A 15,127-nucleotide genomic window follows, 5' to 3' on the forward strand; every position below is an offset into this window, starting at 1 on the left:
ATGCGCTGAAAACAGTGTAATTCTCGTGTTTGACTCAATACGTTGAACAAAGATGGCAGACACTGCTCTAACCAACGGCTTCAAATGGGTAGGGTGATAATAGAAACATAATAGAAACATAGCGAAAATCACCCCATCATGTCAAGCTAGAAATCTTCCCCGAGATCAACCGTTTTCAGGTTCAAATTTATTTTCTGGCTTCAACAACTTATATCCATTAGCATGCTCTCGAGTAAAAAAATGGTTTCATTTGTATATATGATAATTCGCTTATTAGATAATATCAGTATCTTTCAGAATCATTTAAAATCGTGTAACAATGATATAGTATCAGTACATTTTGACTGATTTTTGCCAGTTTCTAGAAACGCAAAGTGTCCATCTTGCTTCTGGCAGATGTTTTGAAAACCGGTATTTTACTTCAAAACTCTTGGGCCCCTTCCGAATTTTTTTCTAGCTGCGTGCTTGCCAAACCGTCTTCATTCTCAAGCAACTTCATGCAACCGTGACGGTTCGCTTACAATATTACAATTTTACAAGCTGCGGATTACATTATATAAACATTATTAAAAGAAATGCAACGCAATATTTTTTATTTCTAGCCTTCAAACCTCTCCAATTGCCATTACAGTATGTCATATTTTGAAAACTTGGATTAAAGCAAGAATCATATATGTCATTGATTATTACCCTGGATCGGGGTCCTAGAGTATCTTTTCCGGTTGGATATTGAAATTTAAAGCTTTTTCACAACAAAAAGAAAATAATATATTGCTAGCAAACAAAATTTATTTTCACAAACAGTATTATATCATCGCCTCCAGTTGCCAAGTGAAATGAACCAGCTCCAGATAATAAAAGTGCACCTGATGAGAGGATGTATAATTTCGATTGACTTTAAACAAAATCCTCTTTGACCTGCAGTAGATGTTGAACTGTTATTAACAGTGAAAACAAATCCTAATCTCAAGGATGTGACATACATACAGTTACACCACGTGAGAAACAATGTATGGGTAACGTTTAAAAGTTTAGTCCAGGCAGAAAAGTTTATGGCAAATAACAATCTGAAACACGGCGTCGAATATGAAAATGTTAACCCTCAAAAAGACAAGCTAAAATTGTGACTTCAAGAAGCATCGCTCCTACGACCCAATGAAATCAAAAGCCTCTTTTTGTCGTTTTATCAGTGAGAGAATCGAAAGCCCGAAAATTCTCGATCATTTGTTACTTGTTTATTGAAACTAGAGAACTTTAATTAGCCGGGCCTCTCTCTCCCTTGAATTTTTGAGGGCTAAAACCAAAATCCTAAATATATGGATGACGACAAAATTTAAGTGCGCCTACACGATCTAGCGCCGCGAATTAGACCAGAGCACATTAAAAGATGTTTGTCAACATACGTAGAAGTGGGATCCGCAATAAACGATATCTGAGGAAAAATTTTCAGTGGCATTCCCAACGGCGTTCGTGTTGTTAAAATGCGATTGACAAATAACTCTGCGCACATACCCTGGTCAGATTCCTACCTGACGAAACAGGGCAAATGGGCTGACTTCCAAGTTGTGTTGGACAACACTACTAATGCGTTACCGCCAAGAAAAAGGTACTGAGCACGCAGCATAAAACCTTCCTGTCTGCAGTAATTTTGCGTGTTATTACAATATAAACACGAAAATTACATGGCTCAGTTAAGCTAACGCATTGAGTCGTGTCAAATGAGACAAAAATAAACATAACCATTGCTAATTTCGAACGGGTCCCTTGTACGAAAAAAGTTGAGAACCGTTGATCTTGACGATGTGATGCTTTATTAATGTCATTTTTTGTGAATCTTTACATCACGGAACCATCCATTTCTAAAGCGGCCTGAAGTTTCTAGGGGAGCATTAAAATATAGGAGAATTATCATGGTATCAGATTTTCACTACGTCGTAAGTGTCAACGTAGTATTGTGTGTGTGAGATTCTTATCTTATATTTTATGCCCAACAATCTAAATTGACATAAAATAGTGATTAGGATATTATTGGAGAGATGTCTGAGGGATATTGGCAAATGACTAACACACTAATGAACAAATCTATTTAAAGATCCTATTCAAACTACAAACCGATAACTAACTGTTGACCGATTAGGCTCAAATTTTGAACAGAGCTTCATAGTGACATTACACCTGTGCAGTTATAAAGGCCCCTTAGTGCCCAAGGACCCTGAGTGGTCTTAAGGCTCTGGTCTCAAGTCGCACGATAATGAATCGAACTTTTTAGTGTCGAATATTTTTTGAAAGAAGGATTTTGAATTTCCGATGTTATAGTATATGATTTAACTTTGCGTGGATTATCGCTCTATGAGGACAAAAAACAAGAAATTGATTTTCAACTGTTTCGCAGCTACTACAGTTATTTTTCAAATGATTCTAAACAAATCGTTTTCGTCAAAAATTTGCCCTAATTAAACTAAGCCAAATATGTATGTGCTTTAAAATATTGATTCAAAAAAGTTAACAAATTGAGCTCGTAACACTTTTCCAGCTCATAATCGAACACTATTTGGCCACTATTTTACGAAATACGTAAATAGCAAAATTCAAGAAAGGCGATAGAGTGCAGCCCGCTTCAAACCTATTGTTGACCGCAAGCATTACCTCAAGCTGCATTGCTTGAAAAAAAAATACATTTGATCCAGTACCACAGTTCTAATAGGTTATTACGAGCGACAACGACGGAGTCATTTTCCACGGTCATAACTCAAATCAAGCGTCCCACATAACTCCCATGTATGGCCACGGAGCGTCAGGTTACACCCAACAATTCAACAATAAAAGAAAGTCCACTCACCTGCTAGGAATACCGCCGCCGTGCAGTGCATCGTAGATGCTGGTTCCATGCTGCATCAGCGCCGCGGTCGTATGATCGTGAACCGGTGACGATTGATACATGTTCGCCGCAGCCGCCGCCGCAGACGAAGAGGTGGTATCACTCCCGCGAGGTACGTTGATCAACTGAGTAAAGCTCGTCAAACTGCCGTCCAGTTCTTCATGCGAATAACCCGATGGGCTACGCGATTCGCCACCGCTGCTATTACCATTGTGTGTGTTCTGCTGATGATGGTGGTGATGATGATTAAAGTTGATAACGGTCTTGTCGTTATTGTTATGATAAACTACACTGTAGTCCTTCATATCATGCAGCTCGTGATGGTGATGTTGGGGCGAGTCTTCGCCCAAATCCGCGCCAGCATGAACCATACCTCCACCACCCCCGATGGACAAATATTGATCAACGATAGCACAGCTTTCGTCTTTCAGTGTATCGGCTATCACCTCATCGATCGCGGAACTGTGATGATGGGGGTGACCGGCTTGGTGGTGGAGATCTTCGCCAACGTGCTGTCCCAAAGACGAGGGATAAGTCGGACACAATGTTAACAAACTGCTCCTCATGGCTGACGATTCGCTACTAATGGAATTGATGCTTAAACTCAAATTCGAATGCGGCTGCACTGGTGGCTGATTCTGCGGATCGTGCGAATGATGATTACTGGAATCGCTGTAAACGTCCCTATGCTGGTAGTGGTGATGATGGTCCAAACTGCGTTCGTCGTTCTCCGACTGTTCTTCGTGATGATGAGGATGCCGTACAAGATCAGTTGTCTTGTAGGACAAATCGTATGGCCAACTGTTGAACGTGGATTCTTGTCCAGTGTAACTGAAGTAGCCCACCTGTTGATGCAAATTCGGACTGATCACGGACTGCAAGGTGGAATAGCGCGGTGGAGACGCCAGCGGTTGATTCACATTCGTCAAGGTTTCATATCTTTGAGTGCTCTCCTGTAGCTGCTTAGAACTGGATGTAATCACCGAAGGAGTGTTTACATGCTCCTCGTTAGTTCTTATCGATGAGAAAATCATAGATTCACTTGTGTGGTCGCTACCACCTACACTACCGTTCGCGAGCTGTATTGATAACGCGCCTGTCTTATCTCTCGCGACACAACTGGCCGCTCCGTTATCGGATTGTTTACTAGGAACGGTTTCACTTTCACTAACTTCTTCGGAATCGTTCCGTGAGATGCTCGATCCGCTTTCGATCTCTGTAGAATGCTCAATTTGCTGCCGATGTCTGGCTGAAATGCTAGCGCCGTTATCACTATGCTGTGCACTGTCTTGCGGTGACACAACAACTGGTAACTTGAAGGCAGCCACAGCCACATCATACGTCGTATCGGTCCCGTCTGAAACATAACACAAAACGAAACATAAGAAAACACGAAAGAGTAACAACTCAGCAAAAAAATCTTCTAGACATAAGCCAGAACAGGACGCAACTCGATCGACAATTTTTACTGTTTTGATGTGCGCACAGTTTCAGCATAGAGCACAAAGCAAAACAAACCATAAAGTTCTAAGGTCACTCGTTCCTAAACCATCCAACATTGCCCGGCTGTTGTGAGCGATCGACACAAACAAATGAACCAGTAAAGAGGAATCGGAAAACGCCACCCATCGACGACAAAGGGTTTCCTCGTTCGCTATGCTCTCTTCGTGTTGTCAATACGAAACAGAACTGCTTTGTCTTGCGCAGATCATCGAAGTGACTCAAAAGTATACATCACAGCACAGTGAATGATTCATCCTCACAATCTGCCTGACGGCTCCCATACCCAGGTAGAACTGAGCGCTCACTCTATACACTAAACGCAAGTTCATTCGAGTTACATGCATGAACACATACATACACAGCAGCGCTCTATGTATGTTTCCCCTTTCGTTTACTTCTATTTACACTAGGCTCCGCCCTCTTAGTCAACGTACGTATGTGAGAAGCGCCACTGTTGGAAGAGTGAATGAAAAGGAGTAGCACGATCGGTAATAATTACTGCCCGTTTCTATGCTGTCTATACCAAACGAGATCATGTTTTATATAAAAAAGATTGATGGGATCGTACATTGAATCGGTGAATGGTTTAACGATTCACGAGAAAAATGGTTGGTCAAAACGCAGTCCACATGTTAAGAGGCATTCGGGCGTCTGTGATTGGTTAGGCTTTAGGGGAGAATGAAGTTAATTATGTTTCATGTGTTATTGTTGACCATAGTTTAACTGTTTGGAAAATGTTCAAATCGCTATGATATTTGCGGCAGGTTTCCAAATTATACTGCATAATGATCTAAAATGAAAAATTAGGAAGAAATAACATTTCCGTTCAATTCTGTTAAAACTTTGAAACATAAGAAGAAAAGTTTTCGGAGTGGTCTCCGGAATGGTTAATAAGAGGGTTTTTTTTTGAGAAATCGGTTGACCATGAATATTAACCATTGTCGACTCGAACGAAACTTTGAAGTTGCGTCCGGGTTTTGAATCTCCATGTTTTCCTCTGGTAATTAAAACAAGAGCAATTTCTCAAGAGGGCGTACATTTTTTTAAAAATATTTTTAAAAAAAGTTCGATTACCGTGATTTGTACAGCTAAACTACCCGAGAATATGTTAAATAAGGAATAAAGATACCCTGAAAAAAAGTTGTTCGATTTTTACAAAATCAAAAATTTATGTTAAGAAATTAAATCACGAAAACTATTTTTTTAATTTCAAAAAACAAAACAAAATTAGTAAAGGAAAGGAAACATTTTTAACATCATGGAGAACTTATCAGTCAAAAAGTTTTTGTTACAATACTAATTGACATTGTGTGACCTGTAATTTTATTTTTCTAATTTTCTAAAAAATGATATTTGGAGTTTCATTTCAACAAAAAAAAATGTGTGAAATGTGTGATTCTCAATGCCATTTCTAATCAAAATGCTCATAGTAAAAATTTGTGATAGTTTTCGAGATATTTTAAATTTTGTTCAAACAAAAACAATTATTTCGTTCTATTGTGACCTTTTCATAAGTTTTGTTTTATTATAATTTTTCTCCACCAAGAACAATATTTGTTTTCAAAATTCACATGAAATTCTGTAATATGAATCAACTATAATAACTATAGTCTGTATAGTTGAATCTTTATTCATTATTTTCGTGTAGCTTTCAGATAGTTCCCGATATCACCTTTATATCAAAAGGAAATTTTATGCTCATTTTGAAAAACCTATTGTTCTTGGTAGCGAAACGTGAATAACTTATGACAAGGTCGTAATAAAACAAAATAAGTGATTTTTTTAATTACTTTTTGTGAGTATTGTCTGATTAACACTTTGGAATCATTTACTTTTAAATATCATAATGGTTTGCAGAAAATTGGCAGCCTCATTTTATTGAAAAAATACAATACTGGACTTGACCCCTTCGCTTCCTACCGCTCCTCCGTGTAACAACATGCTTCATACTTCCTCCTTTTACCCATAAATGTGTAATGTAATCTTTGAATGGCCTTGTAAAAGGGTTTAATAGTCGTTTTTTGATTATACGTTTTTGCATGCAAGAGACAGCATGTGACAAATTGTTATCCCTGGATTTGATAGCGTTTAGCTTTATAGATTCGAATGAATATGGCTTCGTCTGCGGAAATTTGCGGATTGAAGTGTTATTTCATACCAAAATGTTGCTTTTTTGGCACTTAACTTTCGATAACTCCACAGATATAAATGATAGAAATAAAGTTGCATAACATAAATTGTGTGTTTTCTTATGCCGAATAAAATCTTAGAACATTTTGAAATTCCAAATCACCCTGAAAAGTTATTTAGATTTTCAGGGGTGTATCACAGAAAACTCCACAAAGGTGTATTAAAATCTCTTCGGCAAAGTTGTTTCTTAATCACCAAACTATTACTTTAATAAGATGGGGAATATTTTATAGACAAACTTTGCTGAAGACACTATAGCTCGAAAATCGTTTTTTTGTGGTCAAATCAATTTCGATCACGTTTTTGCCTATTTGGAAGCACTGTGTACCGGGCGGTCTTCTTCAAACTTGCAGGGGTTCCTCCATACAATTTCGCAGTACGGCTCAGATGCGGATCGGCAGCACACCGCATTGCGCGTGCGATGTTTGTGCTGTAGTTCCCGTGTTTGTTGGCTCAGCCGACAGAGATGTTTCGTGTCAGCTTAAACTCGTTGGTATACGGCACAGGCGGAAGAAAGCACTTCTAGGAATGACAAAAAATAGTAGCAACAGTTAAGTCTGTAAATTGACGGTTTTTAGGAAGCTGCATAAGAGGAACATGTAGAGGAGATCGCGGGTTGCCAGTACATCTCGCACCGGGACATTGGGTGATCTTCCTCGGGTCTCAAGGGAGTCCAATAGTTGAGATCTGGCAGAACAGTAATCGGGGCATGCCCAAACAATATGTTCGATATCGTGGTAACCGTCGCCACAAGCGCAGATATCGTGAGCTCAATACGTCAGGGATGAGAGTCTAACGTGTAGTGATTGAACATGAGCCGAAAGATCATACGAATTAAATCCCGACCCACATCCATTCCCTGGACCAATGATTCATAGATACCTTCGGGATAATGAAATTCATAGATACCTTCGGGATAATGGATATTGCTCAAGACGTCTGCCAACTTTCTAGCGTCCTCTGACGAGATATATTGAAAAATCCATTGATGCAGATTGGTCTTTCGTAGGAGTCACCTTCTAAAGCGCCCGGCTTAGCTAAAGAGTTCACTTCTTCATTATCTGGGATGAAGCAATACGAGGAAGTTCAAATTAAGGTAATCTTGTACGATCTTATAGACAAAGCACACAGAAGCCATCATATTTTCTCCATAAAATATGGAATGTGCTTTCTAGGTTTCATCGAATGTAGAGCTTCTATTAAGCTAAGGCTGTCCGAAATGATAAGGTAATGAACGGTGGGCAGAGTATCAATAACCCCAAGAGTATACTGAATAGCAGTGAATTCTGCGACGTAAACTGAAGCAGTATCATTGAGTTTAAAAGAGGCACATGCACTTGCGGATGCATGTGATCCGGGATTCCACGAATCTCATCTTTCATGGATGTGTCGAAGAATACAGTTAAATCAGATGTATGAGATTGGGACAATATGAAGAAGGATTGATACTCTGTGGCATGTAATCGAAGTACAACGACATAAATCAGGTTTGAAAATTGGGCTCGTCAAGCCTCAAGATTGCGATTACTAACGGGTTCAAGATATCGCATCGGACAAGAAATCGATATGAGAGGACCCCGAATCGTTTTTTCAGCGGAAGGACGCCCGCCAGCACTTCTGAACTCATCGTATAAGTCGAGTGTAAGTAATGCAATTCAAAGCAATACGCAAACAACAATATTGGATTCACTCCAGTTTGATGACATATATGTTCGCAGCGGAGCGGAAACAGAATCTCTTGTACTCCATCACTGACAAGACAATATCGTTTTTTTCAGATCAGGGCTCCTGAGTGGACACAGACACCATATTCCGGTTATTGTACGGAGAAAATTGTTTGTTGTAGATAACTAATGTGACATCCCCAGGTACATTTTGAATCGACTCCGAGATATTTGAAAGTTAATATCTGAGCAATAGTTTGACTTATTAACCCTTTCATGCCCAACTTTTTTCTAGCGCATGTAGGGTTTCAAAACTTTTTTTTCTTGAAAACGGTTGGGTAGAAACACGAAAAGCCTATTTTCATAAAGATAGGTGTCGCTGTTGTGCTATCTTATGACAAGCGCCATTTAGCGCGATTTTTAAAGTTTGAGATTGAATATCTTGAAACTTATAAATGGTGTAATCTATCCAAAGAAGACAATTGATGCTTCTATCTATTCTGCATTAATCTCTCAAATATTACGAAGATCGGTTGACTATGTTGCGAGGTTTTACTATGAATGTAAACAAAAGTCGCACTCACACGTGTCATAGGCGTGTATTGATGACAAAATTTGTATGATGTGTCATAATCGTGCATGGAAAATTTTCCATAGAAAAAAAATCATCGATTTTTAACTTTTATTCATATTTTTGCGTTCATATGGTCAACAAAACAATCGGTGTTATGCATTTTGAAGGAAATGAGTCAGGCAATCTATGAAAAATTGTTATTTTTGGTTACAGTGTTGCCAAATATCCTTTATTTACAGTTTAAAACTAAAACTGTATTTTTCTCACAACTCGTGTAATTTTCTTTTGAAAACGTTTATGCCATTGTGTTCCTCAAACATTTTCACACATAAAAACATCTAAAGCTTCAATGTAACTTGAGCAAATCCCTAGATACAGTGATTTGAAGCAAAAAACTCACAATGTCTCATCATGTTTCTCGCTATATCTAAGTAACCAAGTAGAGGTGCTTCCATGGCAGTGTTAGAAGCTGATAAATTTTTCCCTTCTAATGCTCAATACAATTCTCCTAGAATAATTACAATAGCCCAATTACGTGGAAAACGTAGCTAACGGCAGTCTAAATTGATGAGTTTTATCAGTTTTCAATAATATTGCACCATAACGAAGATATATGAAAAAATCATTTTACGTCGTCAACGTAAACTGTCCCTGGCAGCACTGGTCCATCGGAATCCTATCAGACTAACTGCAATAACTTAAGTTCTAGAGCTGATCCTTGTTGTTGTCCACAAACAACATGGACATGAATGGGTTAATTGATGCTATAAACGCTTCCTTGAAAATATGATTAGTTTAGTTTTCTCCGTGGAGAATTCGATGCCCAGCTGGAGGGTCCAAGCAGACAAATTGTCCGAGGTATCATGCAATGGTCCTTGCAGATCGACAGCTTTGAAACCTGTAATAGAGACTACACCGTCTTCTGCAAGCTACCTTAGCGTCCAGGAATGGACAAGACATTCGTCAATGTCATTCACGTAAACAATGTAAAGAAGGGGGCTTAGACAACAGTTCTGGGGAAGGCCCATGTAGCTAATTCGTGAGGTCGATAAATCACCATGCATTGGCAACAAATTTAGCAAAAAATTGTTCAAAATCGGGGAAAGACCATACTGGTGCAGCTTCTCAGAAAGTATGTTGATAGAAACTCGAACAAAAGCCCCCTTAATATCCAAGAAAACTGATGCCATCCGCTCTTTGCTAGTATAGGCCAATAGAATTTCTGTTGAGAGCAACGCAACGTTCGTCCCTTTGCCGTTGCGGAAGCCAAATTGTGTATCTGACAGTAAGCCATTCGCTTCGACCCAATTGTCGAGGCGAGATAGGATCATTTTCTACAACAACTTCCGGATACAGGACAGCATTGCTATTGGTCAATACGAATGGTAGTCGGAGGCAGGTTTTCCCGGTTTTTGGATGGGCTTCACTTGCCTTCACTCTTGAGGGCCCGTATTACCCTCAAGAAACTTATTAAATCAATTCAACAAGTGTCTCTTGGCAGTCTGGCAGATTTTTCAACAAGTTTAATTTGATTCTGTCTAGCCCTGGGACTTTATTATTACATGATAAGAGGACAACTGAGAACTCCACCATCGAAAAAGGTGTTTCGTTCGCGCTATCATGAGGGGACGCAGCGCGACAGATCTTCTGCTCTGGGCGGAATCCGGACCAACCTTCTTGGCGAATTCGAATATCCAACGGTTTGAATATTTCTCGATTTCGTTAGTACTGTTTCGGCTTTGCATACGGCGGGCCGTGCTCCAAAGAGTGATCATCGATGTTTCTCTCGTTAGTCCGTCAACGAACCGGCGCCAGTAACTACGTATCTTGGCTTTCATCAAACTTTTCCTTCGTGTTTCTAACGTCGCGTACTATCGATAGCTAGCGGGTAGCCCGTCGTCCAGGAAGGTTTTTTACGCGGCGGTCCTCTCCGCGAACGCGTCTGAGCATTCTTTGTCCCACCATGAGTAAGGAGACCGTCCGCGAGAGATCGCGTCTGGTACGCGTTTAGTCTGAGCTTCAATCGTGGTATTGAGAATCAAGCCAGCCAGGAACTCGTACTCTTCCTCCGGAGGAAGCTCTTGTGTGGACTCGATTTTGCTGGATATAGCGGACGTGTAGCTCTTCCAACCAATAGTTCGTGTAAGGTCATAGGATTACTTTCCACATGCAATCTAATCGCAGCGGAGTCGAGCAGAGGGACAAGTCTAAGGCACTCGGACGCGCTGAAAGGCCAGGCATCCGTGTCATTTCACCCCTGTTCAAAATGGTCATATTGAAGTTGCTGCAAAGCTCGTGGAGTGAGGTAGATCGATTATCATCATGAAAGCAACCCCATGCCGTACCGTGGGAATTAAAAACACCTAAAACTAGCGTCGGTGCGGGGAGGAAAAAAAGTTCCGCAATATCGCAAAGCGTTCGGTAGCCGACTGAGGCTCTAGGGGGATGTAGGTGGAAGCAATACAAAGATCTTTGCCTTTAATTCCAGTTTGGAAACTCTAGTGTCGAGGGGAGGTTGATTCGATTGAAAATATAGCACTTTTTGATCCCCAAAAGTACTTCTCCGTAAAAGTCTTCACGATCCAAGCGAATAAAATTGAAATCGTGAAAGTTGATGTCTATTTCTGAAGTAAGCGATGTTTCGCATAATGCAAATGCATCGCATTGCAAGTTATTTAGTAATATTTTAAAATAGTCGATTTTCGAGATAATGCTTCTGCAGTTCCACCGTAGAACAGTGATCAACTCCGTGACCTCGTTCGATGTTTTTTGCACTCAGCGGCATCAAAAATGTTTTTACTGCGAAGATTAAGCTTATCGGGATGCTTTTAAGAAGCTCAGCTGTAAAAATACGACTCAGAATGTCAGAGAATTTTATTAAGCGCTGGTTTCTTTTTCTAGCTGAGGTAAGGGAACATTTGGGGTTTTTGATGTCTCCGGAAGTGCTGGGAACTTTTTCCGAGCTCAGGTTTCTGAGACCAGGAGCTACTTGCTTCGATTTTGCACCAGTACTTCCTCGAACAGTTATTTTTGCAGCACCCTTGAAGAACCATTTTCTGTCCTTTGTAACGAAACTCAGGAGAGGAAATGTTCCTCTTTATTCTGTTGCTTCCTTCCTAAGGGTCATCAGAGTCGCATTCGTCACTAAACAATTTAGTATAGATTTTCATTAGAATGGGACATGGTTATGTGAAAAAATCAAATTTTGCTACGAGTAACTTTTTGGGTCCCATTTAGCTCCCAGAACATCTCTGCAAATTTTTAGCTCGATCGGAGAAACTATATTTTTGCGCCCACGGTTTAATGTTAACATGGGATTTCGCATAGTTAAATTGTCTTTTGCAAAATAATTCTTCCAAGAGTCTCCCATTACCTTCTAAAAATAAATGGATGTCTGATTTTTATAAGAAATTTGTCAAGGAAACAAAGTCTAGAAGACCGCGAAACGATCTGATGCTTGTGGAAAAAGTTATTAAGCAAAAATCGATTGATGCCCTGAAGATTGATGAAAATTTTATTTTTCATAGCATCACTGCTTCTGACGGTCGAGTTATATACAAAATTTTTAACTTTCTCTTATTATGTACAAAAAAGCCTCAATTTATCCCTCAAAACTCTTGCAAAGTGGCCAAAAAGTATAGATACATGATTTAGACACATTAAGAGAAGATTAGAACAAAATTGCGTGTAATTGGACAACCATATAAAAGCCATATAACGATTTATTTTCAGGAAGTAATGGGCTACTCCTGGAGGAATTATTTTGTGAAAGTTGATTTTCCCATGCAAAATCCCATGTAAACTTTAAACAGTGGGCGCATAAATATAGTTTCAGGGATCGAGCTAAGAATTTGCACAGTTGTACTAAGACCCAAATGGTACCTAAAAGTTGGTCGGAGCTGGAATCCAATTTTTGTGCCACCCTAATGTTCATAGAGACCGCGGATTTACCGCACAGTAGAGACACTTTACAACATCCCTTCCAAAGGAATCATCCACGTGATTCCCACCGCATTTCCGACGACGAACCTTATTACTACAATAGGAAGCTGTGTGTCCCAGTTGTTTGCAATTAGTACAGTATAGCAGTCCGTGCGAAGGTCACTCGTCAACTGCGACTGATGGTGAATGCAAATGTTTGCACTCCAGTACTGGCTTAAGCTTGGGGTCCTTAAAGCAGCCAACCCTATGCGCCAGCAGGTCTTCGCAGTTCGTACTCGAATTGGAAACGACCCCGCAGATTTCCACGCTATTTGCTGGTACCTATACCATGTACTCCTTCGAAAAGTGCTTGTATCCAGCAATATCATTAGCCTGTTTCAAACTATTAATAGATTGAAAAACTTTTTGTTTTTGGCCCGGAAGAAAATCATGTAAGTCCGGTCGAGGATATATCTTGATCCGAGGAGTCGATTTTATTTCAACTTCCCTCTCACCGTGAAGTGAATTATTGCCAGGGGAAGTCATTTGGGGGGGGGGGGATTAAACCGAGAGTGAAAAGAAAAAGCGACTTTTCACATACGACAGCTATCATGCTGTTGAGGTGTTAGTGTGGGTCAGATGGGTATTAAGTCCTATCCACCACTCCTATTAGATAATCAGCAGTGAAATTTGATCAAGTCAGTGCGCAATCCGCCAAAATCGTCATCACAATTCACAATGCAACGGAACGCAATATTTGCACCATCTGAAACTCAGCCAAAGCACAACAGATCCTAAATAAACAAAACCAACATTTTGTGCTGTCAATATTTACCTCTGGAAGAATAAATACATTAAATTTGCTAGGGCACAATGGGCTATTAATTAGGTGGTTGTTTTTTATGCAATAAATCATTTCCAACAACGCCACGCTGTTGGAATAACAGTCCATGATGCAGTACCAATTTTATGTTCTGTTTCGGGAAGTGGTCACATAGCTAGCATAATTGAAATACTTTCGTTCTATCCCGTTTCCGGTCAGTACCGTAAAGTTGGAAGACGCATAACATGAGCCCAGCAAAAAAACGAACTATGTGATACAAAGAAAAAGAAAAGGCAAATACATCTTGTGGGTATGTAAAAGACACGCGCCCCGCTAGCTTTAAAAGAGACGTTCGAAAAGCACTAGAAAAAATATTTTGACAATGCTTGTATGCATATAAATATTTCTGCACCAGGAAAAGACGAGCCGGCCACTTGGAACCTGAGAAACAAACACTTGAGCCTAGGACGTATTCAGTTTCAAAGTGATTTGTCGGAATTCTGACATGTGATTCATTCGGCGAGGAGTTTAGATCAAATAATATTTAGAACAAATCACTCGAGATAGAATTTCTATTGTAAATTTAAACTCTAATCGCAGAATCTCTCAAAATGAATTATTTATCAGTACAAACTCCTGGTGAAAAACTAGTAAAGGACTTTCACTGTAATAATTAACAAAAGTGTTGAGTATCCCAATAGAAATATTATGACATGTTCCTGCTGCTTATCCATAGCCACCAAATCTATCAACATTCGGGTTGTCTATCTTCTGCTATGACCTCAGACCATAAATTAAGAAAAGCGATGAGAATCATGGTTCAGTGTATTAACATGTGGTACTGGAAAAGTGCTATCGATGTCATACAACAAACTTGAAAATGCATTGATGATAAACCCTACCTAATCTTTCTTCATTACGTTTGAACCGCACATGCGACTTGGCGTGATTCTAAGATTTTACAGCCCACGATGATGACCATGTTTAATGTCCTTTTAACGACAATTTAAAGAGATACTTTACATCAGGTTTCTAGCCAAGCTGTGTGCAGAGAAATACTTTAAGCAGTAAGCAAACACTTTACTCAACCAGAAAATTATGGAATCTCTTCACCGCTCGTAAATCTTTCCGATTTGCTACAAAACATGAAATGATCATCTGCTAGGAAAACACTTGTTACGCTTTCTAACTTATTGGTTCAGTTTTTTCGTAGCTCTTACTTACTTTTCCTCTCGGGAACAAGCCCACTAAAACGTGCTCGTCTCTCTCGAGGTCCGTCTGTTTGGTATGTTTACAGGGTCATAAACAACGCATCCTCTGTTTTACCGGGGTGAAATATGAACCGATTTTGTAGAGGAAAAAACTGGCCAGGTCTGACACCGGAGAAAGTGTGAGAAAGCTACCAGAGAACCGTTGTCAAATAACTTGTGGAATAATTGGGTTCCAGGGATTTCAATTTTGATTAATTGCACTTGCCAAGATTTAATCCTCCGAAGGATTAAACGGTTCGGATACGCCTGGTTGGGTAACCATCGGATGACAAATTCGAACTAATGAGCGAAATAATTACAAGC

General features: G+C 39.7%; 1 protein-coding gene across 5 annotated transcripts in view; it reads right to left on the bottom strand.

Annotated features, from left to right (window-relative positions):
* LOC131683840 (box A-binding factor-like) overlaps positions 1 to 15,127 on the bottom strand; it is a 94,389-nt gene that overhangs the window by 57,213 nt on the left and 22,049 nt on the right. For all 5 annotated transcript variants that reach the window (XM_058966183.1, XM_058966185.1, XM_058966184.1 and 2 more), the window contains exon 2: positions 2,840 to 4,235. In XM_058966183.1, the coding sequence (XP_058822166.1) occupies positions 2,840 to 4,235 (1,396 nt within the window). The remainder of the gene's footprint in view (positions 1 to 2,839; positions 4,236 to 15,127) is intronic.

This window comes from Topomyia yanbarensis, chromosome 2 (genome assembly GCF_030247195.1).
Source record: "Topomyia yanbarensis strain Yona2022 chromosome 2, ASM3024719v1, whole genome shotgun sequence".
In the NCBI taxonomy this organism is placed as follows: Eukaryota; Metazoa; Arthropoda; class Insecta; order Diptera; family Culicidae; genus Topomyia; species Topomyia yanbarensis.